The sequence below is a fragment of the Jatropha curcas genome, chromosome 3 (genome assembly GCF_041381405.1).
Source record: "Jatropha curcas cultivar XTBG-Jc1 chromosome 3, XTBG_Jcur_1.0, whole genome shotgun sequence".
Classification (NCBI taxonomy): domain Eukaryota; kingdom Viridiplantae; phylum Streptophyta; class Magnoliopsida; order Malpighiales; family Euphorbiaceae; genus Jatropha; species Jatropha curcas.
This window is the reverse complement of record NC_143153.1, coordinates 8,170,399-8,197,897: the sequence shown is the minus strand read 5'-3', so window position 1 is coordinate 8,197,897 and position 27,499 is coordinate 8,170,399. Positions and strand designations below refer to the sequence as shown.

The 27,499-nt window shown below is 30.3% G+C and overlaps 1 protein-coding gene, 1 long non-coding RNA gene and 1 pseudogene across 2 annotated transcripts; 1 reads left to right on the top strand and 2 right to left on the bottom strand.

The window, feature by feature from the left end:
* The first annotated feature begins 336 nt into the window (after positions 1 to 336).
* Positions 337 to 1,611, top strand: LOC149497470 (uncharacterized; annotated as a pseudogene).
* A 2,944-nt stretch (positions 1,612 to 4,555) lies between these two features.
* LOC105645381 (F-box protein At3g07870) lies at positions 4,556 to 6,088 on the bottom strand. Its single transcript, XM_012230971.4, has one exon. It carries the CDS (start codon positions 6,033 to 6,035, stop codon positions 4,830 to 4,832), a length of 1,206 nt encoding a protein of 401 aa, XP_012086361.2. The 5' UTR covers positions 6,036 to 6,088; the 3' UTR covers positions 4,556 to 4,829.
* A 4,585-nt stretch (positions 6,089 to 10,673) lies between these two features.
* Positions 10,674 to 11,913, bottom strand: LOC149497469 (uncharacterized). Its single transcript, XR_016320201.1, has 2 exons — positions 11,837 to 11,913; positions 10,674 to 11,354 (listed from the first exon to the last, which is right to left on the bottom strand). It is a non-coding gene; the product is annotated as an uncharacterized LOC149497469 (long non-coding RNA).
* Positions 11,914 to 27,499: the final 15,586 nt, after the last annotated feature.

Below are 27,499 nucleotides of genomic sequence, written 5' to 3'. Positions count from 1 at the left end.
TTGAACAAAATCGACAATTTGCTCACCCTTATGTTATCAACTAGTATAAACGACTAAGTTAAACGGGTCAGAACAACTAGTAAGCCTACATATTATTGTAGGTAAACATTTAGAAATCATTGTATACATGACTCACCCTATACTTTTTACAAAAAAACACCTTTTACCATCTTCAACTTTTACTTTGACCTATTAAATGTTGAAGAATTAGTCAAGTTTAGTTATTGGGATTTCCTATTCGTTAGGCCATTTGTTGCTATTATTTTGCAATTTCAGTTGTTTTGTATGCCTATTTAAGATTGCTTCTTGTTGAATAACATCTAATGGAGCATTAATTTCACTTCTATTTTACTCTGTGCCTAGTTTGTAACAGTGGTATTAGAGCTTATGCGATATAATTATGAGTATTTTGAAAAGAGAGAGAGACAAACACTTGTGAGAAAGAGGGGAAATAATTTAGAGTGAAATTTAGCAGCATTTTCACTAATGGCATCCAAAAATTTTTGTTCAGCCAGCTATTCCTCATTTCTATGGTCACTATGATCATTGGAGCATGCTAATGGAAAACTTCCTCAAATCTAAAGAATGTTGGCAGATTGTTAGTATTAGAATAGAAGAACCAGCAGGTGGTGAGGTGTTGACAGTAGTAAAAAGAGTTGAATTGGAAGGGCTGAAGCTAAAAGATTTGAAAGCAAATAATTTTCTCTTTCAGTCAATTGATCACAGCATCCTAGAAATAATTCTGAAAAAGAAACTTCCAAACAAATTTAGGACTCAATGAAAGACAATTACAAAGGTTCCTCAAGAGTGATACGAGCACAATTTCATGCCTTAAGAAGAGATTTTGAAGTTCTACAAATGAAAGATGGAGAGTCTATTGCCAGCTACTTTGGCAAAACCATGGGGATAGCAAACATAATGCGTTTCCATGGCAAAAGGATGGAAGATGTCAATGTTGTAAAGAAAATATTATGCTTACTAAAACCAAAGTATGATTATGTTATTTGCTCAATCGAAGAATCCAAAGACATAGACAGGCTCTCACTTGATGAACTCCAAAATTCTTTATTGGTCCATGAACAAAAGGTGCACGAAGCTCAACAACATATGAGCAAGGAACAAAGGCGTCAACTCTTCCTCCATCCTCAAATTCTAGAAGAAGAAGTAGAGGTAGAGGCAGAGGGAGAAGTTATAGAGATGGGAATTGGTAAAACCACAATTCCAAAGGTGACCAATTGCAAAGCAAAAAAGGACAAGATGAGCCACATGATAAATCTCATATTGAATGCTACATATGTCATAAATCTTGTCATTGTCGCTTTGAATGTCATACTAAACTGCCTAATGACAAAGAGAAGGCGATGAAATCAAACTTTACAGAAAGTCAAGAGGTAGAAACACTATTGATGGATGTCCACTCTAATGAAGAAGCTGACTCTGATGTTTAGTATATGGATATTGGGTGCAGCAATCACATGTGTGGTAGTAAGTTCTTTTTCTCTCATTTAAATGGAAGTTTTCATACTACTATGAGATTTGGTGACAATTGTAAAGTAAATGTAATGAGAAAAGATAAAGTTAAAATTAAATCCAAGAATGGTTTTGTAGAAACTATCTCTAATGTATTTTATGTTCCTGACTTGAAAAATAATTTGTTAAGTGCTAGTTAGTTGCAAGAAAAGGATTATGTGATAACTCTTCAAAAGAATGCTTGTGAAAAGGGCCATTATGCAAATAAGTGCAAACAAGTGGTTCCCATTAAAAATTCAAGCTGTCCAATCTACCCAATCGTGCTTGTTAACAGAATTAACGAATCCTTCATGGCTTTGGTATTTTCGCAATTATGGCCATATAAATTTTGGTGGATTAAAAACTCTCCAATAAAAAAATATGATGATCGATCTTCCTCATATTGTCTTTCCCTCTCAGGTTTGTAAAGAGTGTGTTGTTAGCAAACAACCTCATTTACAATTTCCAAAAGGTCAGTCATGGAGAGCAAAGCACGTGCTAGACTTGGTTCATTCCGACATCTCGAACCAAGTAATCCAACTTCGAATAAAGATAAAAGATACTTAATGACCTCCACTGATGATTATACTAAAAAATTTTGGGTTTATTTTTTGCAGAAGAAATCAGAAACTTTTAATGCAATCAAAAATTTCAAAGCTCATGTGGAAAATGAAATAGAAAAGACCATTAAAACTCTCCAAACTGATCGAGGTGGAGAGTATTGCTCAAAAAAATTTGAAAGCTTTTGTGCATACCAAGGCTTTCAATGGGAGCTCACAGCTGCCTATACACCTTAGCGGAATGGTGTATCCGAATAGAAAAATAGAATAATCCTTAATGTGGTGCGAAGCTTGCTAACAAAAGGCAATGTGCCTAAATATGATGGAATAATCCTTGAAATCAAGCATACCTAAGATTGAGTTCAATGCTACTGTTAACCATAGAGGTCTTTAAAGCATTACACAAAAAAATAAAAAATAAAAAATAAAAAAAAGGATAAATGAATAACAAGTCAACAGAGATCGGGTTTTGTTTTTACTAATATATCTGTATCATATGATTTTGAGGAAATTTTATATCAATTAATTAAGCAGAACTATTTTTATTTAATTTTTTTTAATGCTATATATATGGAACACACAATATTTTGGGAGATGGTCAAATTAAATTTCTTATATACATTTTGTAATTCTTAATTGTTATATTGAAAACAATAATACTTTTATTTTCTAAAGTTATAGTTACTCATTTTTAATCAACTAGTTGAATTATTCACACTGATATAAATTTTTCTAAAAAAAAAAAAAAGAACAGTCATTAATCCATTTTCATCTTCAATCCGATTTTAGAAACATTAACCTCTATAATAAATTTTGTTTTTGTTCGAAATTTATATTAAGACATGTTTGTTGTGAAAGTACAACGCTTCAAAACTATGTTCAAGATGCAAATAATGGGAACGTGAGTTCCAAAATCTCATTAGTACTTTAAGTTTTTTTTTTTTTTTTTTTTTATTGGAGAGAGATTTTTATATTGGTGTTATTAAAATATTATTCACGAATACTATTCATAATGATAATCTTTCCATTAAAATATATTGGGGGTGTGAAAATTTATGAGAATAGTTGTGTAATTTAGAATCATTTAATGTGAAATTGGTCATGCATTAGATGATATATATGTTGTTTTCTAATACATATAATATAGCTGGAAGGCAATGACAGTGGATGAGAGAACAAAGCATAACAAGAAACACACTAGCGAGCTGTGTAAAATATCCGATTGAGCTGAACCAAAAATCGAATCGACTCATTTCATTCGATTCAATCAACAGCTCAAAAAAGATTCTATATTTTTAACTTACTCAGTTTAGATTGAAATTCTTGATGATTCGGCTCAGTTTGTAAAAACTAATCAATTAGTCTTAAAATCGATATGAAATAATAAAAATGTATTAAAATCGATCTGAAAAATATCTTAATGTGCAAGTAGGTGAGTTTTGTTTCGATTCTTAAATTGTGTATAACCCAAAATGTGGAAAGTTGAAACAAGAAAAGAAAAAAAATTTGCTTCATGATTGGAGGAAGAAAAAGAAGATAAAGGTGCAAAAAACATTAAAGCACAAGGCATGAGAGGATGGTTAGGCATAATAGAAATTAAAATAGGGAAAAGGTTTGTCAAAGCAAGGTTCTTTTAGGGGCTGCAAATAATTTTCGAAGAAAAGGAATTCCAATATTCAAAGGGAACCTTTGTATATTGTGTTGCTAAGCCATTTGGAGCTTTTTCTTGTTCTTGATGCGTGGCTTTAAGATAGCTTTCTTGTGCAAATGTTTTATTTGGTTAAAAAGGCATAGCTAAAGGTGTTTCTTAATTTAGTTTATTTTCTCATTGTTAGTATACAATTGTTATTGTGCTGGTGGGTTGGTTTGTGTAGAAAAATTAGCAATGCTTATGGCCCTTTTTATTTTTTTATTTTTGGTGGGTGATGTGAGGTTCTCTATGTAATGGTCAATGAATCAAATACCATTTTCACTTGCCAACCCCAATATTATTTTTCTAATAATTAAGATATTTGGGTAAGATCAAACCCTCATAAAACAAAGATATTTCTATTTCAACATAATTTAGTCATGATGCTCAACATTTCTTTTCTAAAAAATAGGGTAATTTTTCGTTGCTAACTTCTGACTTTTTCCTTTCCATCTTCTCTATGATTTGTTTTCAATAACAACTTTTTAATTACTATTTGATGAAGTAAATTTTTGAGCAATACTGTTTTACATATTTATGGAATTTTGAAAAATTCAAAAGAGATAGATAGAGAGATAAAGAATTTTCAAAATGTATAAACATAATGTTTATTTTTCAAATGTGTCTACTAGTTTTAGACATCAAAATTACATTATATTTTATGTAGTAATTAAATTTATTTCAATTATTTCTCCGTTACCTCTCGCTTTTCCAAATATAATTTTTAATTCAAATTCGAGAAACATCATCAATTCACAAATATGCATTTATAGAAAAATCATCAATCTAGTTAACATAAGTAAATTTAAACTTTAATAACTTTGAACAAGATAATCAAATAAATAGAGAATTAAAATCTATTTCTAATAATCAATAGATCATTTTTTTTTTCAATATATAAAAAAAAAGAAGTAAATTGATTAAACATGTAAGCAACTTAATGTAATAAAACTACATAAATGAAGACATGAAACACAATAATATAAATTTTTTTTTTTTTTTTTTTTTGATGATTTGAAGTATAAGAATCAACTCACTAACATGAACATCTTCTTTTTCTTCTCCTTCTTCTATGTATCAATCGATCGATCGATAGGACTATCAATCCAATTGAAGCTTCCAACATGAACAATTGTTTGAAACAATTGCGGTATTCCTTGTAATGAAAGATCCTTAAATTTTCCAAGATTTGGGTCATAAGAAACAAGAATTCGACTTTTATACTCCAACAAAACCTCTCCATTCTTTAAAACTCCTAAAACACTAACAACTCTTCCCTTCCATAAGTTTTTCCAAATCTTTAAAAATGGCCTTCCAAGATTTTGCTTCAACCCTTTTGGCATGTAACTTCCAATGCTATATTCTTCAACCCAAGATTCTTTCACATTATACTCTTTCATTACCCATATCTCTATTCTTTCATCATAACAATAAACCCCAGCTGAGAGGCACCCTTTTAACACCACAAGATTATAACTCCGCTCACCCAGGCGACCCCACTCCGGCTTTTGAACCTCCTCGAATTTCTCATCCGCTAAATCAAATGAGATTATCCTCCGAACTGGATTGTACCTTATAATTCTGCTTACCCAATGAAGTCTTCCACCAACTAAAGCCTCCGCTGGCCGAACAAGCTGATAAGCTATTTTACCTAAACTCCGCCACTCACGGTCGCCGAGAGTTAAAATTTGAACTTCTGATTGTGTGTAAACAAGTCTTCGAGCACGAGGATGACCGCCGCCGCCATGGCCATTTCTGTAGTAAATAATCTTTACTATTTTGTACTGATAGCTTTTGGGATCGAATCCGAACCCGAAAACCACTTCTTGGTCTAAATAGTTTAAAGATTTCGGTAACTCTAAGTAATTTCTTGAAAAAGGATTATAAATATACACAGAATCATGATACAACGAGTCAGCTAAACAAAGCAAACTATTACATGAGCCTACCACGTCGAATTCCGGCATTACAGGAGAAAACGGCGCGTTTAATCTCTTAACTTTGTCCTTCTCCTGGTCCGCAGCAAAATCTATAAAGTAAAGCTGGTTTCGGATAGGAAAATGGCCGTGAAGAACTAAACAAGGATCTTTCTTGATTGTACTAGAAAGATAATGAGAAACAAGATTAGGATCTTGGGTTAAGGTGCGCCAAGATTTGCATACGCATTTGAATTGTACTAACGAAGAGATGGGTAATCTAGAAAGAATATCATATACAATTTCATTTGGAAGATCTTCAAAATTGGCGTTGATCCTCCGTCGTTTTCCGCCGGACATGGTGGTGATGGAGGAGGAAAGAGAGAATTGAAATAAGGGTTAAGTTCAGAATTGGAGGAATATGTAGATAAACATAGTGGACTTGCTGTGGTGTGCCCACTCAAGTGGGACCCACAAATTCTTTGTTGGTAGTGTCCGTACCTACTCAAGTGGACTCACAAGCTTACCCACAAATTCTTTGGTTGGTGGTGTCGGTGCCTACTCGAGACTCACATGCTTAAAAAAAAAAAATTAGTAGAAAATGCGTTTTATACGCGTCTTCCTCTCCTATTTATAGGAGAGGATTTTCCTCATTTTATATATACCAACTGAGAGAATGGTAGAGTTTTCAATTTTAAGAGGGTTCTTTAGAAAATAGTAAAGATTATTAGGGTATTTTTTTTTGGGAAATACTTGTGAGTGCCACTATTTTGTATTACTCTCTAAGCCTACTATTTTTCATAGTGGAAGAAATATTTGGAGTTGGTCCCGTGGACGTAGCCCTAAACAGTTGAGGGTGAACCATGTAAATTTTTGTGTGTCCCAATTTTTATTTTTTCGCTGCGTAATTATTCTCGTAACTTTATTGCCGATATCCTAATAAGTGGTATCAGAGCTGAAGGTTTCGGTCGGTCCAACCAGATTGATAGCTGTACCAGATCTGTGGATATATTTTGAAAATAAATATACCACGAAAACGAGAAAATTACGACGAGTCCGTTGGTGCAGTCCGCTGGTGAAAATAAATAATCGACTTAGTGATGAATAGTAAAATAGTAACTCGTGGTTGATGGTGAATAGTTACTATTGGCGTTACTGTTGCTGAGCCCGTCACTGTTAAGCCCATCACTATTCACGTATAGTACTATTCACGTATAGTACTATTCACGCATACAGGTACTATTTACGTGCACAGTTACTATTTTTGTATACTAGTACTATTCATATATACGGTTACTATTCACTCAAAAGTCATGGAAGCTAGAACGAGCAAAATGATCAGTCTAAATGGCGCAAATTACCATATATGGAGAAATAAAATGAGAGATCTCCTTATGGTAACCAAGATGCATTTGACCGTGTTTGGTTCAAGCAAACCGGAAGACAAGACTGATGAAGAATGGGCTTTCGAGCATAAACAAGTTTGTGGTTATATTTGACAATTTGTCGATGATAATGTATACAACCACATTTGTAACAAGACTCATGCGAGAACATTATGGGATAAGCTTGAACAGCTATATGCCTCAAAATCCGGCAACAACCAATTATTTTATTTGACGAAGCTGATGAATTTCAAATACCAAGAAGGTACTTCTGTAGCAGATCACTTGAGTGAAATACAGGCAATTATTCACCAGCTGTCATCTATGGGCATAAAATTTGATGATAAAATCCTCGGCCTTATCGTGCTCCTTACCAGAGTCATGGGAGACTTTGAAGATATCAATAACAAACTCTACACCACATAGTGGAGTTAGCTGGGAATTTGTTAAAAATGTTGTTCTGAATGAAGAAATGAGACGTAAAGCACAGAATCCTTCTTCATCTCAGTCAGACATTTTTTTAGCAGATGCTAAAAGAAATAACCAGCCCAGAGGGAGGAGCCGATCTAGAAGTTCAACTACAAGAGATAAGAGCAGGGGTAAATCAAACAGATTTGCCAATATTGTGTGCCATCATTGTGGGAAGAAGGGGCACATTAAAAGGTATTGCCGAAAGTTCAAAAGTGATCAGGAGAAGATCAAGGGCAAAGCAAAGAAAGAAGAAAGCAGTGATGATGAAGCCAATGTCATTGCTGAGTTCCAACTATTCTATCAATCTTGCAACCCAGGAAACCAGTTGGGTAATTGTTAGTGGGGCTACACTTCATGCAACATCTCGGAGAGAAAATTTTTCATCTTACACACTAGACAATCTGGGTGTGGTCAAGATAGCAGACGGCAAACTGTTGAAAGTCGTCGGTAAGGGAGATATTTTCTTGGAGACAGAAAATGGTTCGAGATTAATTCTAAAAGATGTCGTGCATGTACCAGACATGCATTCTAATTTAATCTCGGTTGGCAGACTTGATTCTGAAAATTTCTGTAGCACCTTTAGAAATGGTCAGTGGAAACTCACAAAAGGTTCCATAGTGGTAGCTAATGGAAGGAAAGACCCAAAGTTGTATGTGATGCATGCGAAGCTCTCCCGAGATGCTTTTAATGCAGCAGAGGATGACAGTACAGTTGAATTGTGGCATAAACGGTTAGGCCACATGAGTGAAAAAGGAATGACAACTCTGGTAAAAAACAACGTGCTATCTGGATTGGATAAAGTCCATTTAGAGAAATGTTCTGATTGTATGGCAGGAAAGCAGAATAGAGTAGCCTTCAAGATTTCTCAGCCTTCCAGAATGAAGAATGTGTTAGATCTGGTACATTCAGATCTGTGTGGACCATTTCAAGGATGAATTTCTTTTAAGGGGGGAAGAACTGTAACAGACTGATTTTCTTTTAGTGTCGGTAATAATGAACTCAAAATCCACTAGGAATTAAAAGGAACATTGCCAAAATGGGATTTAAAATAAACGCAAGCAAAAGTGTTACCTTCTATATTTTTTAAGTGGATCTTATATTTTGTGCATTCATTTCCTTATTCTTGCAAAATCAGCACTTCTCTTCTTTCTTTACATTAGCTTTAGGATCAAGATTGTGAGACTAATCATATTTTTCTTTGGGACCTTTATTATAGTTACGAACCCTCCTTTTCCTCCTATGGATATTTTGGGTAGAAGGTTTAGGTTGTAAAACAACGAAAACACTTGCTTCTTTCACAGCATTATAAGCAGTTTTTGTCAAACTAAATTGAGAGGGTAGAATATTAAAAAATTGGTGAACATTGAACTCATCAAGAAGGACAATTTTCCTGGCATTAAGTCATTTTTGATAAGCAAAAAACATGATTTCGGAAACAAAATTTTTGCTCTTACAACTTTCTAATAGTCTCCTCCTCATCCATTGCAAGATAGGACTCATGTGCCTTTTTGCATATATAACAAACTGTATCTGGAAGCGATTGTGATTATCTCAAATAATGGAACTCCATCGATTTGAAAAATCTAAATGAAGCAACAACAAACGCGCATCTCATATCTAAAATCAGATATGTCGGAATCGATTTTTCAAATGATATTGTAGATATTGTTGTCAACTTTAGAGATCGCCATCAACCGTAGAGATTGCCATTAATAGATTTTTCAAATAATCTGTCGAAATCGATTTTTTAAATTTTTCGGCAAAAGCCTTAAATGTATAACAGTTCTGAGACGAAGGGAGAAGATCTCAAATGTATCTTTTGATATCGTGGCTAAGATTGTTTAGCAAGTAAGAGGTTTTCTAGAGTGAATTTTTTTGGATGGTTTCGAAGGAGTATAAGGAAGATGATGGTGGCAAATAAGATTCTACAGTAGCTGGGTTTGAGACTTTCTGACTCTTTTAGTTTGTTGCTTGAAGGAGATAGAGATAAAAAGGGCAAGTTAGTAATTTTAGACACCCAGATCATATGCTGTGCATTTGAGCCTACATGGCTTACTTATAATCAGCCTATTCAGCATATTTACTATTATTCTGTAGGTCCCAGCCATCCTAGTGGTAATTCTGATTGTCCATGTAGACAATAGACACTTAATTGAAAAATTTTAAGTGGTTTAACACTTGATTGCAAAACTTTTCTGATCAGGCACTAAAATAGAAAATTTTGAATAGTTCAGGCACCAAATTTATAATTATTTCTATTTTAATTGACCTATTAAACACCTTTAACTTGTAAAATTAGATCAATTAAAAGCTATAAAATAGTCAAAAAAAATGTGAAAATTATTGTGTCAACAATTATATTAATCACATACCAAATTAATATTTCGCATATAATATCCAAAAACCTTAAAATTTTATTGCTAGTATGACAAGGTGTGAAACAATTATAGAACATGAAGTTTATAGTGCTACAAAGTCAATTTTAAAATTTTGGGTGTTGATACAAGATTTTTTTTTTTTTTTTTCTACAGTTGAATGGTAAAACTATGTATTCCGCCAATTAAAAATTGACAAAAGGTAAGGGTTTTTAACTCAAATCTGTAACCGCATAACATTTATACATCTTAATTACCCACTAAATTTAGCACATCAAAGAGAAATAACAATTAAATTATGTATAATATTTTTATTAAATAGATGTCATTGCGTGAAAAGTGTAACCCCATTTTTTAAAAATATATTATATAATTTATCGCCGATAATTTCACATTTCACTTACAATTAGTAAGAAAAATCATGAATTGAACTAATGTTGAGCTTTCGATTTCATCAAATCGAAATATTGAATGATCAAAAAAATTGAAATTTTTTAAATGAAAATTGGGGAAGTGTTTTTCTCCAAATATTATATAAAATCAAAGTAAAAAAAAAAATCAAATCAACTCTATTCAGTTTATAATTTCAGGTAGATTTAAAATTTTTTTTGGTGCAACAAAAACCAAATTGATGAATAAAAAAATTTCTATTCTTTATTTGTCTTTTTTTTTTTATAATATTGCCGACCCAAATTCCACATCAAAATCAAAGGAAAATGTAAACAAAATTTAAAATTAACATTTAATCACAAATATCCCGAAAAATATTGATCACAAAAAGTCAAAGAAATCTTCATAATAGCACACCAAGGCATAGTCTGATAGTAAATGCATTACGACCTGATAATAGATCGGGGTTCGAATTATCTTCCCAATGCTCAAAAAAAGAAAAAAAGAAAAAAAGAAATCTTCGTAATATCAGAAGTTCAGAACATAAGAGGTTCCCCAACCCTAGTGAATTGCACATCTGAACCTTCTATGACATAGTACTTGAACAACTTGTGATGGTCTTGCATTTTCCTGGAAAGTCTCCAAAGAGTAATATCATTACTGTGAATTCCCCAAATTTTGCCAATCTTCTCCTTCAATTGGAAGACAGTTTCCTTATTAGGGTTAACCTTGACATTGATTTTGAAATTTGGACAAGTGACTGTGATATTAACATCACTTTGATCGCGAACCGGTGCGACCTCAAGAACAACCCCAGCTATGGAGCCAAACTTATAACGTTTAATGGTGCAGAAATCGAATAATCTAGAATTGTTGTGAAAAAGTGTTTGTCTACATACTGATATGCCTGTAAGTTCCTCTATCTTCTCTTTTAGCTGGCCTATTGTCGCGTTTCTGGACATTGAAATTAGAGGCTTCACTTCTGCTTCTTCTCCATCAATTAGGAATGTCACTTGTTCATCTTCCATGGTTAAAACTAGTGCTTATCTAATCACAAACTGAATTAATAAAATCTCATTTAGTCCATTTAAAAAAAATTAAAAAGCTTAATTAAACATAATTAAATTAGCTTTTGCTGACTATTTAGTTCATTTAGGCATAGCTTTATTAATTTTGTTTCACATTTGGCAAGAGAATGAACAAGTGAAACTTTTTACAATAGGATTCCAATTGTTTGAACAAGATTTCATTTGATTCAATTTTTTCCCCTTTTTTCTGTCATTTCTAATAATATAATATACAAATTTGTGTAGATTTTTAATTTTGAACAAATAATATAATAATTTAAAAATATTCTTGATACTTAAATATATGAGATTTGATTTCGATGAGTAAAAAAAAGGAAATTTTAAAAAAAATGGAATTTTATTCTTGTAAAAAATAAAGAAATTCATTTCTATTGAATTCCAAAAATAGAGTATATAGCACAAATAAGTAAAAATTAATAAAATATAAAATAAAGTCGGATCGGATCACATACCTCAAGCTTAATAGATAAAAGCATCAAGAACCTAAATTTTATTCAAAATAAAAAATATATATGTAAATGATTAGTCCATAAACAATATATATAATCTAGCCAAAAAAATGAAGAATAAAAAAAGAAACATACAATATGAAAATATATTAGGGAAGACCTGTGAAGGAATTTGAAGGTGAAGCTTTTTTTATCAGTATATGATCTGCAAGCCAATTTCTAATACTGAAATTAATGTTTAATTGTGGTAAAAAAATAATACTCCTTCCTTTTTTTACCCCACCTTGACATTTAGGTTGTTACACAATAAAACAGCCCATTCACAAGACAACTGTAAGGGCCCTACTACCAAATGTTATCGCTTGATTTTTCTTTTTCCGTTTAGATTTGCCAATAAATAATATGGAGTTATTTTTAATTAATTAGATTTTCAAATTAATTATTGATGCTAAAATTAGAAAAATCATAATTCTTAAATAAAAGTCTTAATGACTATCTGTTTCTTATTTTTCCTTTTTTTAATTTTTTAATTTTATCGATTAATATTTCGGATCTATACCCAATCGGACTCTAGAGAAGGTCAAAATTGACAAAAAAAAAAAGATAAATACAAAGTATTGATCGATAAAATTACAAATATTAGCTAAATTTGAAAAAAAAATTAAAAATTTAAACTCTTTTTTTTTATTAAGAAAAAAAAAATACATTCACCTTTGTTGCTAATATTGTTCTTGTCAATATGTCAGTGTCATTGGCAAGTTTGTGTAGGATTCTCGTATGATGGAGAAATAATGTAGAGAATACTTAAAGTGTGATGAGCATTTAGTAAATTTGCAACTAATATGATGTCCGAAAAATTAATGATGCATGTTCGATTCTCGTATATAGAATGAACTAACTAACAAAAATGAGTTAATTCAATTCATACCTTATGTATGGTTGCTTTTTTTTTTTTTTTTTTTTTTTTATCATATCATCCAAAAATCAAACTCTATTACAATATATGGTAAGTTACATTTATAAAAAGAATCTTATTCATTAGATAAAGTGATACGTAATTTTTAACATGGACATGGTTTTCAAAAAGAATTAATAGGTTTATTTAACCATCTCTCTAAAAAGAAAATTATAATTTGAAATATCAACTCAAACTATTAAATATTTAAAATATTTTTTTATTTTTGTTTTATGAAATAAAATATTTACTTTATCTTTTATATATAAATATATTGTTTTTATTATTTAATGTAAACTAAAATAATGATTCAAATAATACTAATTTTTCATTAAGCATCGATAGTTAAAATTTACCTTTTTCAATACTAAAAATTGTTTATACCATATTTAATTTTTATATATTATGGACTTGATTTGTAGGTTTATAATTTATCTAGACTTAAAATTAATTGATTAGGCCTTTCAATACTGAAAGCCCATAATTAATTAATTTTATGCAAGTATACGGAGTTTAGGTGGATGAATAAAACTGCTCCAAACACATAATCAATCCCCAACAATCAACTCCAAAAACTCAAACTCAAGATCAAACTCAACTATAATTTTTCAAGCAAATAGCAGTTTCAATTTCTTTTATGTTCAATATAATTTCATTTTCCAAGCATTCTCAAATTGTCTTTTATATTCCAATCATTATTAATACATTATTTCAATTTCAAAATAATTTTTATTTCCTGTATAATTTTTCTAGAATTTCTAGTTTCTTTACTGTCTATTAATTTCCAACAGTTAGTGAAGCATTTATCACGGAGCTAAAACCTTCAGTTTTTTTATTAAGAACTTCAGGTGGCGCAATTTATTCTATAGTTGGTAAACTTCAATACCTGGCACACTTAAGTTGTTAGTCAACCGTAATTGTTTTACAGTGCGAATAAAAATTAAAATAAAATTTTATCAAATTAACAAATTAAATTTGATTGAACACTCCATAGTGGCTCTCTTTACTTTTGAGAAAAAATCAAACTAGCAATTAAATTAACCGTTTACAGATATGGAACATAGATTAGTGTTAGAGATAATAGCAGTTCGGGTTCAAAATCAAAATCAACCACTTGAGTATATCTTCTGTTGTAACTAATTTTTTATTTTGATTGGTTAGTTTTGTATTGGTTGTTATAGGAGGTCAGTGTACATAGGACTCTCTTGTATCTATTTAAGCAACTCTCATATCAGAAATAAATAAAACTCTTTTATGGTATCAGAGCGTTGATCCAAATATTTTTTTTTCTCTTTTCTTTCTTTTCTTTTTCGTTTTCCTTCTTCTTTCAGTTCCTATGGCTTCGATAATGGCTTCTGGTAGTACTACAAATATTGTTCATACCTCAGGTCGTTCTCTTGTATCTATCAATGGAAATCAGTTTCCATTAAAACTTAATGCTACAAATTATCCAACATGGAGAGCTCAAATCTCTCCTTTACTCAAACGTCATAGCCTTATGGGTTATGTTCTTGGTATTGTACAGATACCCTCTGCGTTTATTACTCAAGAAGGGAAACAGGTACCCAATCCTGATTTTGAATTTTGGGAGTGGCAGGATCAATTGATTCTTACTGCTCTTCGGTCATCACTCTCATTCTCAGTTATGAATGTGGTTGTTGATGCTGAAACATCGGCTGAGGTGTGGAAGAAACTGCAGGTGGCCTATGCAAATAAATCGGCTACAAGAATCTTATCACTCCGTGATAAGTTATCTTATACAAAATGAGATTCTCGATCAGTTTCAGACTATCTTACTACTGTCAAACAGATTGCAAAGGAATTATCATTGTGTGGAAGTCCAGTTAGTGATTTGGATTTGGTTGTTCAGGTTCTGGGAGGTGTTGGACCAAAATTCTGCGATATCGCTACTGTAATTCATGCGCATGATATTGTGATATCATTTGATGAGCTATAAGATAAATTGTTGGCTCATGAACTATATCTTAAGCAGATGGATCCCTCTTATGATGCTGCTCCAATTACTGCAAATCATGTTCGAAAGTTGAATACAAATAAGTCTTCTTCTTCGTCGAAACATGGCTCATTGAATCGTATAGCAGATGGACCTATGGCAGGTGGACTGATGGCAGGTGGACCTATGGCAACTGGTTTTTCTGATGGCTTCTTTAGAAATAAGTTACAATCTGGTGGTTATCAAGGTTCCAAGATGAGGGTTCAATGTCAATTTTGTGAACGCTTTGGACATACAGTGAGACAGTGTTTCAAGGCTATAAATTACTTTTGGAATATGTTGAATCAACAGCCGCAACGTAATTTTTCTAGCACCCAAGCGAGTGGTGATTCACCATGGTTGTTGGATACTGCTGCTTCGCATCATGTTACAAATGACTTGCAAAATCTCTCACTTCATGCACCACATGAGGGGAATGATGAACTACAACTAACAGATGGTTCAAGTTTGTCTATTACTCATGTTGGTTCTGGTACAATTCCTTTATCTTACAAATTGTGTTATCTTTCCAATGTTTTGTATGTGCCAAAAGCCAAAACAAATCTTATATCTGTTCCTCAATTCTATGATTCTAACCAAGTTTCGGTTGAATTTTTTTCTTAGTTTTATCCTATTAAGGATCAATTCACGAGGGAGGTTCTAATCAGGGGTCTGCTTGATCAAACTTTTCATAAGCTTCATCCGTTTCGAAACTTGAAGTCTTCTGGCTGTCATCATGTTCGTCTTTCGTCTGTGTCGTGCCATCAACGTCTTGGTCATCCCAATTCAAGGATTTTCAATTTTGTTTTGTTGAAATTTTCCATTCCTGTGTCTATTGTTAAGGAAAGTGTGTGTGATCCTTGTCGTTATAATAAAAGCCAGAGGTTAACATTTGGTGATTCTTCCTTAAAAAGTAGTCCTCTTGAACTGATATATTCAGATTTATGGGGACCTACCCTGATTACTTCAATTGATGGCTTTAGGTATTATATCATTTTGTTGACCATTACACAAGGTACATTTGGTTATATCCTTTCAAAGCAAAGTCTGAAGTTTATGAACTTTTTCCTGTCTTTCAAAAGCTTGTCGAAAATACTTTCAATTCTACAATAAAGACCATTTATACATATGGGGGTGGTGAATATGTCATTCTTAAGAAATACTTTTAAAATTTTGGCATAAATCATTTACAAGCCCCCACCTCATACACCACAACATAATGGTGTTGCCGAACGTCGTCATCGGCACTTGGTTGAAACTGGTCTCAAACTGTTTCAAACGGTAAGTTTACCTTCCTCCTTTTGGACCTTTGCTTTTAAAATCGCTGCGTATTTGATAAACCGCATGCCTACACTAATTCTAAACTATTTGTCTCCCTATCAAAAATTATTTGGTCAGGTACCTAATTATTAGTCTCTTCATGTGTTTGGGTGTCTTTGTTATCCCTATTTGAGGCCTTACAAGAAGTCTAAGTTTCATACCAAGTCTGTTCCGTGTGTTTTTCTATGTTACTCTTCAAATACAAGTGCGTACGTTTGCTATAATCTCAGTCAGAATAAGTATATTGAGTCACGGCATGTTATATTTATAGAGAACACCTTTCCCTTCCAAGCTCCACAATCTCAAGAGTCCTTATCTTCGTCGAGTTTGTATAATGTTCCTTCTTTTGAACCTCTGTCCATGACTACTCAATTCGTTCCTACATCAGTTATGTCTGTCTCTTCTGCTGTTCCAAACACAATGCCCACCGTACCCATTCATAACCAACCTATTTCGTTATCTTCTCAAGCTTTATCGGGTTCAACTGCTTCTTCGTTACCACCTATACAAGTTTCTGCTCCTTCTACCATAACTCCAACCGGCATTGTTCCTTCTTTGAATACGACTATAGTTCTTCCGACCGTGAATAATCATCCAATGATTACGCGATCAAAGAATAATATTCGAAAACCAAAAATATTAAATCATGTAACCAAGCACTGTTTTCCTGAAGTACCAAAACCAACTACAGTAAAACAGGCTTTAGCCATTCCTAAGTGGCATACTGCTATGTCGGCTGAATTTAATGCTTTGATTGATAATAAAACTTGGGTACTTGTTCCATCTGAGTCTCCTCATAATCTGGTTGGTTGTAAGTGGATTTACAGGGTTAAAAGAAATGCAGATGGTTCTATACAGCGACATAAGGCCAAGTTGGTAGCTCACGGATACAATCAGAGACCAGGAGTTGATTATACTAATACTTTCAGTTCGGTGGTGAAGCCTGTTACAATTCGAATAGTGCTTACCTTGGCAGTTTCGATTTCATGGCCCTTGATATAGCTTGACATTAATAATGCGTTCTTGCATGGTCCCTTGCAGGAGAAGGTCTTTATGCAAAAATCGCCTAGGTTTAAAGATCTTTCCAAGCCCAATCATGTTAGTAAGTTGCTTAAGGCTCTTTATGGTTTAAAGCAGGCACCGAGAGCATGGTATCAAGCTCTTCGATCGTTCATAGTATAGTATGGGTTTCAGTTATCTCAGTGTGATCATTCATTGTTTCTTTATCGGCAAGGATCTACCTGTTGTTATTTTCTTGTGTATGTGGATGATTTGATTATAACAGGGAATGATTCAAAATTTATCTCTTGATTTGTACAAGCTTTAGGGAGCAGATTTCCGTTAAACCCTCAGACATTGTCATTATTCCTTGGTGTAGATGTTCATAAAACATCGGATGGCTTATTTCTCTCCCAGCATCATTACATTCGAACTCTTCTGGAAAGAGGGAATATGGATGGTGCTAAGGTAGTGTCTACTCCAATTGTCGCAGATAGTAATTTGAAGAAATCAAAATCTGGGTCTTCTGCAGTGGATCCTATTTCCTTTCGAAAGTTGATTGGCGAGTTGCAATACCTTACTTTCACACGACCGGATATTGCATTTACGATCAATAAGTTGTCACAGTTCATGCAACATCCAGACACCTCTCACTGGCTAGCTCTGAAATGATTGCTTCGATACCTTAAGTCCACCATGGATTTTAGTATTCATATAACTTCTCAGTCGAAGATAGTTTTTCATGCCTTTTCAGATGCAGATTGGCAAGAGATCCTTCGGATAAAACTTCAACTATGGGGTTCATTTTGTATTTTGGGAAAGTACCGATAAGTTGGAGTTCTAAAAAGCAACGTATAGTTGCTAGGTCTAGTACAGAAGCGGAATATAGGGCAGTGGCTTCAACCGCAGTTGAAGTTCAATAGGTTAAGTCGTTACTAACAGAACTTGGTTATACGGTACCATCACCAGTCATCTATTGTGATAACATATCCACAATGTATACATGTAAAAATCATGTCTTTCATTCCAAGGATCTTGAAATAGATATTCATTTTGTTCGTGATTTGGTTCAAAAAGGAGATCTTCGTGTGACTCATATATACAACAAATAACTCATATATATATATATATAATAAAAGACATAAATCGAAGTATTATTCAAAAAAATAGAAGAAAGATTAAAGAAAAATAGGCTAGATAGAAAGGGGGTGACCATTGGTGAAGTAAAACTGGAGAAATAGAAATTGGGATTTACGGGTTCTGTTTGTTGAGTGGAAATGGAATTAGAGTAATGAGCAAAGGATTCAAATGTAGTGTTTTTAGCAACAAAATTGGAGAAAATAAAACAAGAATAAGAGGGAAGCTTTCGTGAGATCATGATGGAAACCATGACTGATGGTTCTAGGTAAGAAGAGTAAACGAGATTGAAAATTAGTGTTTACGTACATGGCTTAGGGCTATAGTTTATAAGATAAAATTTGCATACACACGAACTATACATCTAGCTAATCAATAAATGATTTTTAAAATATTATTATTATTATTTTCCTCTCAGTAAATAGTTAGAAATATTTTTTTAATAAAAAAATTATTTTTGATTGATTTTGTATATGGATAAACTCTTATATCGGCTGCGAGTTTCTCTAATATAGAAGTGGTCCCAGTTATATTTAGTTCGATTCTAATTGATGGAATAGATTGTACAAATTCTGTCAATTATTAAATAAAAAAAAATCATCCTTTGAGTCATGCACGTATAAGTAGTTGTGAGCCTATTTTAACCTATAACAAAGCCCCTTAAGGGATGTCAAAATAATAATTCAATTTCATTTAAAATTACCTTTAAATAAGATACTCTAATGAGTCATGAACATAAAATTTAACGAAGTTTAATTATTTTTATCTTATAATTCCAATTTCAATTAGAATTACCTCTAAATAAAGTACTTTAATGTGTCATGGAAAGAGAAATTAAACAAATTTAATTACTTTCTCCTTGTAATTTAAATGTGAGCTTATATATAATTCCAATTTCAATACTTGCACTTACAGGGTGATGTTGTAGAAATTAGGATTGTAACTCAATTATATAAAAAACAATGTCAATTTTATACTTATAATTCTAATAAATTTCTAGTTCCAATTTTATTGGAATTAAAACTTAATTTTAATTATTATCACCTTATAATTCCAATTTCGTCTTGTAATTCTAACTTCAATTATTAGAATTACCTCTAAATTGCGAATCTAATGCTTCATGTACAAAGGAAAATCCAAGAAATTTAATTTTCACTTTATAATTTCAATTTCATCTTATAAATTTGATTTTAATACTTGCACTTATAGGGACTGTTATTCCACAAATTTTCTTGGATAAAAACCTCCAAATATGCAGGAGGAAACCAAAATTGTAACAAAAAAATCAAATCGTCACTTCTAAATAAAATATCCTAATGTGTCATGAAAAAAGGAATTAAAGAAATTTAATTACTATCATTTTAATATTGCAATTATAGGACTAATGATATCTTAATGCTACCAACTTTGTTATATTAGTGAGGATAATCATATTGTAGAATAAAAATCAAAATTGTGTCAATAATTGTAACTCAATTTTTCCTAATAATTCAAGCTCGGGACAAATTTAAAATTAGAGATATTGTAGTAAATGTCACTTTTTGAAACTTATTTTTACCGAATGTCAATTTGATTTTAAGATTTAAATTATTGTCATTTGTGATATACTTTTGCTATTGTCTCCTTTTTTTTATTAGTAGGCCATTAATTTATTAATATTTCATTGTTTTAATATGTTAGTGTTCCTTTTTATATTAATTTCCTATTCCAGTGTTTTAATCTATATTAGTGCTTTTTTTTATTAATTTCCTATTTTCACCATTATTTTCTTTTTTTTTTAATATGTTAATAATATTTTTCTACTACTGTTTTTCCGGCCCTCATTATTTTCTGATAGTTCTTTCTTCTTTTGTTGTCGTCCATTGTTTTCTTATCGTTCTTTCTCCATTTGTTGTCGTTCTTCTCATTATCGGTGTTGTTCCATGGTTTCATTTTTTATTCACAAGGTAAGTTAATTTCTGTTTTTGATATGTTGTTTATTGTTGAGAATATCTCTATCAATTTTTTATATAATCAGTAACTAATGTAGAGATAAAGTAGGACTCTCGATTCTGTTTGAATCGATACAATACAGTATATATGTATACAGTGTATTTACTTGGTTTGATACAACGTATTTACATGGTTTGATACAATGTGTTAATTGATATACGTATATCTATTCTGTATTTAATTTATTTTACAGTATTTATTGATATAGTATATATATAGTATTTACTTGGTTTGATGAAATGTGTTAATTGATGTATATATATCTATTATGTATTTAATCGATTTTACAATATTTACTGATACAGTATATATATATATATATATATATACCGTATATACCATATATATCGTATTTATTGTTAATGTTGTCTCAGTCACCAGTCGTCAGTAGCGTTACCTTTTTTATTGTTTCCTTTTCTATTGTTTCTTTTTTTCAGTATTTCTTTTTTTTTAGTGCTTCCTTTTTTCTTTTTCTTTTTTTTTGTTATGTTTCCTTTTTTTGGTGTTTCCGGTGTTTCCTTTGTTTTACTGTTTCCCATTTCTCTTGCAAGATCAGTTTTGGTATTACTAAATTTTTTTGATCAAATTTATTATTATCTTAATAAGTATTTTTTTTTATGACATTTAGTCAAAAGTGAAACCTTAAATCTGATACTTGCTTAAAAGCCCTTTAAAATTATCTTCAATAAGTAAATTGGGTCCAAATTTATTATAGGAATAAAGGTTAGATAGGCCCTTGAACTTGCAAATCAGGATAAAAAAGCTCCATTTTGAACTTTTGGGCCATTTACATCACCAATTCCCATATGGTCAAACCGTGTTGCTACCACAAACTTGAGAAGCGATTGAACGTGGAAATTTAGTTCTCTTGTAAGCTACATAATCTTGAATTGAGAGGAAAAAACCTAACAATTGTTCCCTATAACCTAACGCCTCTTAGGGTCTTACAATTATAAGTAACAGAAAAAAGAAATCTGATGCAAAAGCTGTTAATGGCTATGGAAGAGTAAAAATTTACAGTACAATTTACCTATTTTCTGTTCGGTGTTGTAGGTTGTATGTTGATTGTGGCTGGTTTCTACGCAGTTCTGTGGGGAAAGACGGGGAAATGAAGTTGAAAGTTATTGAAGAAATATAAGCAAGAAAGCAAATTAATGACCTTGAATTGCAGAAGCCTGCAAAATCTAATGGCACTAATGGACTTTAAGCTAAAGGAGAGAAACAGTGAAGCAAGTTAAATCATCTATTTTAGTAATTTGAGTTTTAGTCCTTAATTAAGTAATTAGATAATCACCATTTGAAGTGTGTGTTGGGTTGTAGTTTTAGAAGAGATAATCTATAGGAATAGACCATTACTAGAAACTAAGATTACTCCATGGTCAATTACTGTCAACATTATAAAATTAACAAATTTCATTCAAAAAAACCCCAATTTCATTCATCATTGACACATTACAAAGTAGGGAAAGATTGAGACACATTACAACTTCAATTGGAAAATGTTCAATTCAAGCATTTGCCTATTCTATCTGAGCACAAAATGTGCAGTTCCTACCTATGGCAATCCAAATATTTAAGCTCCTCCTCCTGACAAGCAAATTCACAACTATATGAAATGACAACAAGTAATAAAGAGTAAGTAGAGTATCGTTCTCACGAGTATTGTATATCAAGTATCAAAATTGTGTTAACCTACTATTATCTAAGCGACAATAAGAATAATAATTGTAAAAATAAAAGAAATAAAATAAAGCAATAAATAAAAAATCAAGCAAGTAATTGTTGAAAAGAAATCAAGGTTTAAAGGTTATTAGGGATTTTGACTTCATTTGATTCTATCCAGTTTATCGTATTTGTTTGATAATCAATTTCAATTATTCAAGAAGGAGAAATAACTCTAAAATCGCTAATAAGCTTTCTCGATATTTTATTAGCTATTTTAACCCAATTCAATTACCCATCTCTCACCGGCGCAATCAAACATAGATTAAATCATTAAGTACTTATGATTATTCAAGAATCCATAAATTAAGGCCTTTAATTTTATGAAAACCCACCACGAGTCAAACCATCTAACTCTCGCATCAAGTTGTTATTCTTATGAAATTTATTACCATGTTCATATCAAAAATTCTTCTCTCGACAGTGATTAATAAAATAGATCAATACAGGAAAGAAACTCTACTTGAAAGTATTAAGATCAATAATAAATTTTACTTGAATAAAGGAAATCAAATCTAATATTATATTGGAGTTGAATTTAAGCTACATCATATCTCTAGTAACAATATTTAGTTCGACATAGTAAATAAATTAAACTCAATTAAAATTATAAATAATCCCATAAAAAATAATAAACAAGAGCAAGTGTGAAGATATTGTTTAAATAATATTATTAAATAAATATGCATTTTCCTTTTAGAATTTAACCATATAAAATGTCTATCTCCTTTCTAATTAATAGACTTTAGAAAAGAAAAAAAAAAGATATTTCAAAAGGAGAAAAAAAAAAAAAAAAACTTAGCTAAGGAAGTTCTCTTCTAGTATGGAGGAGCTCATGGAGGAAGTCCTTCATTCTTAGATACTTTTATTAAGGCTGATATAACTTTTTTTTTTTCTTAATATTATTTCAATGTTGATTCTCAAAAAAAAAAAAAAGAAATAGAAAAAAACAATTCACTGAAAAATAGACATGAGTAACATGCAACTTTTCTTTAGTCCAATTGGTTCAATATATTTTCTTTGCTAAAAAAAAAAAATAACATAAAATAATATTGTATATAATTTTAAAAATTACGTCATTAATAAAAAAGATAATTTTTACTAATTAATTGTAGAAAATAGCTAAAAAATTTAATTTACTATACTTGAAAACTTTTATAATTTTCTTTATTTGAATTATTTTTACTTAGATTTTTTCACTAATTTCAAAAAGTAATTTTAAGATGTTATGATATTAATTTTATCTGCAAATATTGGTCTCCTTTCATTATCATTTAACAAATGAAAGACTTGTTTCAACGGCAATATGACATAATGAAATTCAAAAATTCAAATTAAAGTCTCAAAGCCATGCATTAATTTTGTTTGTTGTAGCTGCTGTTGCCAAATGCATCCTTTTTATTTTTTATTTTTTTTATCTCTTTTCTAAAATTGAAGAAGAGAGAAAGAAAGGGAGTGTCTGAATATCAAGCTCAGGTTAGGTGTCTTGCTTTTATCTAATTAAAACTTTGCTAATAGTGTTTGAATTATAAACTCTAATTAAAACTTTGCTAATAAATTAACTGTTGGGATATCCTCCCAAGTCCCACATCGGATAAAGAGGAGAAGTGGAACCAAAATATAATAGTTCAAACCCAACCCATTAGTATGAGGCCTTTTGGGAGGTGCCCAAAAACAAATCCGTGAGGGCTTGGCCCAAAGCGGACAATATCATACTAATTCGGGGTTGGATGGTACGCGCGGTCCTATCATTAACAGCATTATAATTTCTATATAAAATAAAAATTTAATAAAGCAACTCGCGAGGAAAATGAATATTATAATATCCTATATTAAAAATATATATTGTTTATAAATTATATATTATAAACTGGCAAAATAACATGCGCAAAGCACGGGTAGTTCGTATTCAAATGAATTCTAGATAGAATTAGAACTCATTTTTAAATGAAATTTTCATGTTCGGAATAAATTCAAAATTAAATTTCATTTTCTTTTACTTTCTAAAATTCCTACTATTTCGAAAAATTGCTCCATATAACTAGTGATGTTGTTTATAGAGAGTAAGTAGCAATTAGGCAATAAAAAAAACAATTTAAAAATGCTTATCAATTGTGGATTATCAAAGTGTCATCTTTTGTTTAGGTACAATTTCATGATCTTTTGTTGCAACCACACCTTTACTACCTCCATTAGCAATGAATTAATTAAATAATGTGCCTCTAATATTTAAAGCCTAATTAATTAATTTAAGCCTAAAAAAACTACAAATCAATTATTCAATCCCATAATTCATAAAAATTAAAAAATCGCGTAAACAATAAGAACTATATCTCATATATCTCTGTATATTCTCTATACTATTTTTTATCATTTTTATTTTTATAATAAGTAATAAAAATTATTGTTAATAGTAGATTTTGCAATATAATTTTTTAATAGTGTAATTGATTTTAGAAAAAATTCATTTAAATTTTTTTCTAGAGTTATCTTCAAATACTATTAATAATTTATTATAAGAAAAAAAAAATAAATTAATCCTTGAGTTATAGTCAAATTAATACACGACTATCTATTTTTAAAAACTAACTATGAGGTTTCTAATTTATGATTTCGTTACCACATTGGTCATTCTGTTCAAAATAACTATGTTTAACGATCAATTGAAATTGGTATCTAAATTATAGTAATTGAGCTATTTGACTTAATGATTTTTGTCAATATTTTGATCATTTTCTTGTAATTTTCATTAACACTTTGATGCATTTGTTTTGTATGAAAGAATCAAAGTATTAATTAATAAATTTAAAATTTAAGGATCTCATGTTTAATTTTACTGATTTATTTTTTTCCATTTACTATTTATTAACCTATAAGAATTTTGAATAAATTTTGATTCAAATTAAGTCATTGGGAATATGAATCCTGTGAGTGGGTGTATATGGGACTGTGGGAATCTCAACTCGTTCTTGAAAACTCTCCCAAATTTTTCATTTTGAAAAAAATTCAATATTAATTTACGAGTCTCATCTTGAGTCCTGTTCTAAAAGTAACTATAGGACGAAACTGATTTTTTCATTAAAATCGACTTGTATCGATCTAAGTTCCGTTTCATCCTGTCCATCTCGAAAATCGAGATTCCCATCCCATTTTTTCTTTAAAATTCTAGTTGCTTTTTTTATGAATTTCAAATTATGTCTATGAAAATTATTTCATCTTTTTTATTTTTAGTTTTTTTTATGACACCAATTGCTTGCTAAGGTAGTAATAATACGAAAAAAAGCATTTTTTCTAAATATAAAATGAATCAATTAATTAAATAAAATTTTTAATATATGTTTTTCCTTTGTTATTCTACTATATTTTTTGAATAAATATTAAATAAATAAAAATGAAAAGACTAATCAATACAAGAGAAAATATTAACCTTAATTAATTTGATTACTGAATTAATGGTTATGCCTAATGTTATTATTATTTATTTTTCAGATAATATTCATAATTAAATTAAGTAAGTATCGAATTTAAATCAGTTTAAAGATAACAATAACAAAAATAAAAACAATTACAAGTTAAATTTTATAATATATATATATAAAGTTGTTTTATTATATTTAATTCTTTTATTAACTAGAAAATAACTACTTAAAAATTTTATATTATAATTTTTAATAGTAGGTCATCAATGATTAAAATTAATTATTTGATTATTTTTTTAATTCAAATTTATATAAATGAATTTTGTTTGATTATAATCAATGAATATAATAATTTTATCTTTTTTTTCATCAAAAATAATTTAATAAGACTATGGAAAATTATTGATTCCCAAACTGACTTATGCCATCTTGTCTCGTCTCAAGAAATAGGACAAAATGAATTGGGACTATATACTTATTAGAATCAGATTAACACTATATTTTTTATCTTCACATATTTTGAGATGAGACTAAAAATTATGTAATTCTCGATGCACAACCCCCACAAATACACGTAAAGAACATATGTTATCAAAACAAATCTGATTATCTAAAAAGCTATTCCTTTTAATTTGTCTTTTTCGTTAAAAGAAATATAATCAAAACTTTTTATTTTAAGCAAAATGTTTAATAATCAATTCTTCGAGTATTTTTCCACCAGCAGCGTTAGGTACGCTGTCTTGCTTCTTTGTCTGCTTCTTAATTAATTACTGCTGAGAGCGGATTATATTTGTTAACTAAAACGCTTACAAAACATTTTCCATGTGAAAGACAGCAATTGACTAATTGAATGTATTTTGTGTCTCAGTAAACAACATTTGGTTCAAAATCTGGGCCCTACATCTGCAATTTCAAATCATGATCATCCACTCCCATCTACCTTGATTAAAATATTAGATCAACTCTGTTTATTATCTTTCTTGTAATTGCAGGCAGAGATCTTAAATTTCTTTAGCATTAGGAAAAATCTTAAACTAAATAAGGAAAATACTTCTATTTAATCTTAATTTTAATATCATACACGATTACGGGTCAATAATAGAATATTTTTAAAGATTATGCTAAGATTATATGAAAATTTTTATGGAAAATACTCCATGCAATGTAAATAAATTTTGTTTTTTTAAGAAATTAAAAATATTTTCCATGCAATCTTCATACTTGAAAATAAAATAAAATAATATTTTTAATTTCTTTATTTATTAAAATCTAAAATATCAGTAAAATCAATTTAAAAAAGGCATTTAAGAAGGATATACTCTGTTTTTTTTTTTTTCCTAAGATAAGTTTTGTCATATATTATTTATGTAAAATGATATTTATGTAAAACCTTAAAATAGTAAGACTTTTAGGTTTCATACATTGACTTTACATATTACATAAAAAAATTTGTAATTTATTTTATATACAATTTAAGTTTTTCTTTAATTAATAACTCCCAATAATCATCGTAAGCAAACACAAATAAAACAACATCATATGAAGAAATTAAGGTTTGAGAATAACTGAAATCAAGTGCTGATCCTTGAATTAATTTAATAGTTGTGAATTTTTCTTACTTTGTAAAATAATTAAAATTAAAATTGTGGATTGTATATAAAGATTTGAATTTATTAATTTTTTATATTTATATTCAAATTCAAAATTCTCTTTGATAAAATAGAAAATGCTTCTTCTTTCTCTTTTTTTTTTTTTTTCTATTTCTTTAATCAAGTTACATAAAGTAATTCAAACATAAAATTTTACAATAATTATTAATAAAATTATTCATTCACTTTTTTCCTAGATTAAGATGCTAAAATTAAACATTAACAGAAATAATCACTATAATTATGAATAAAAATTCTTGAATTTCATAACTTTTAATGCTATAGCGCCAAAGTATTAAGTATCTCATACATAGGTATGAGCAGTCACATTGAAGAGTTCCTCAATCATTTTCATTCCAACCAAACGGTTAAGCATTCCCAACTACCTATCAAACTTGGACTATCGACACTTCCTTTCAACTACCATTCCCGCACCACCCACTCTTCTCCTCTATCAATTAGCAACCACCATTATAAGCG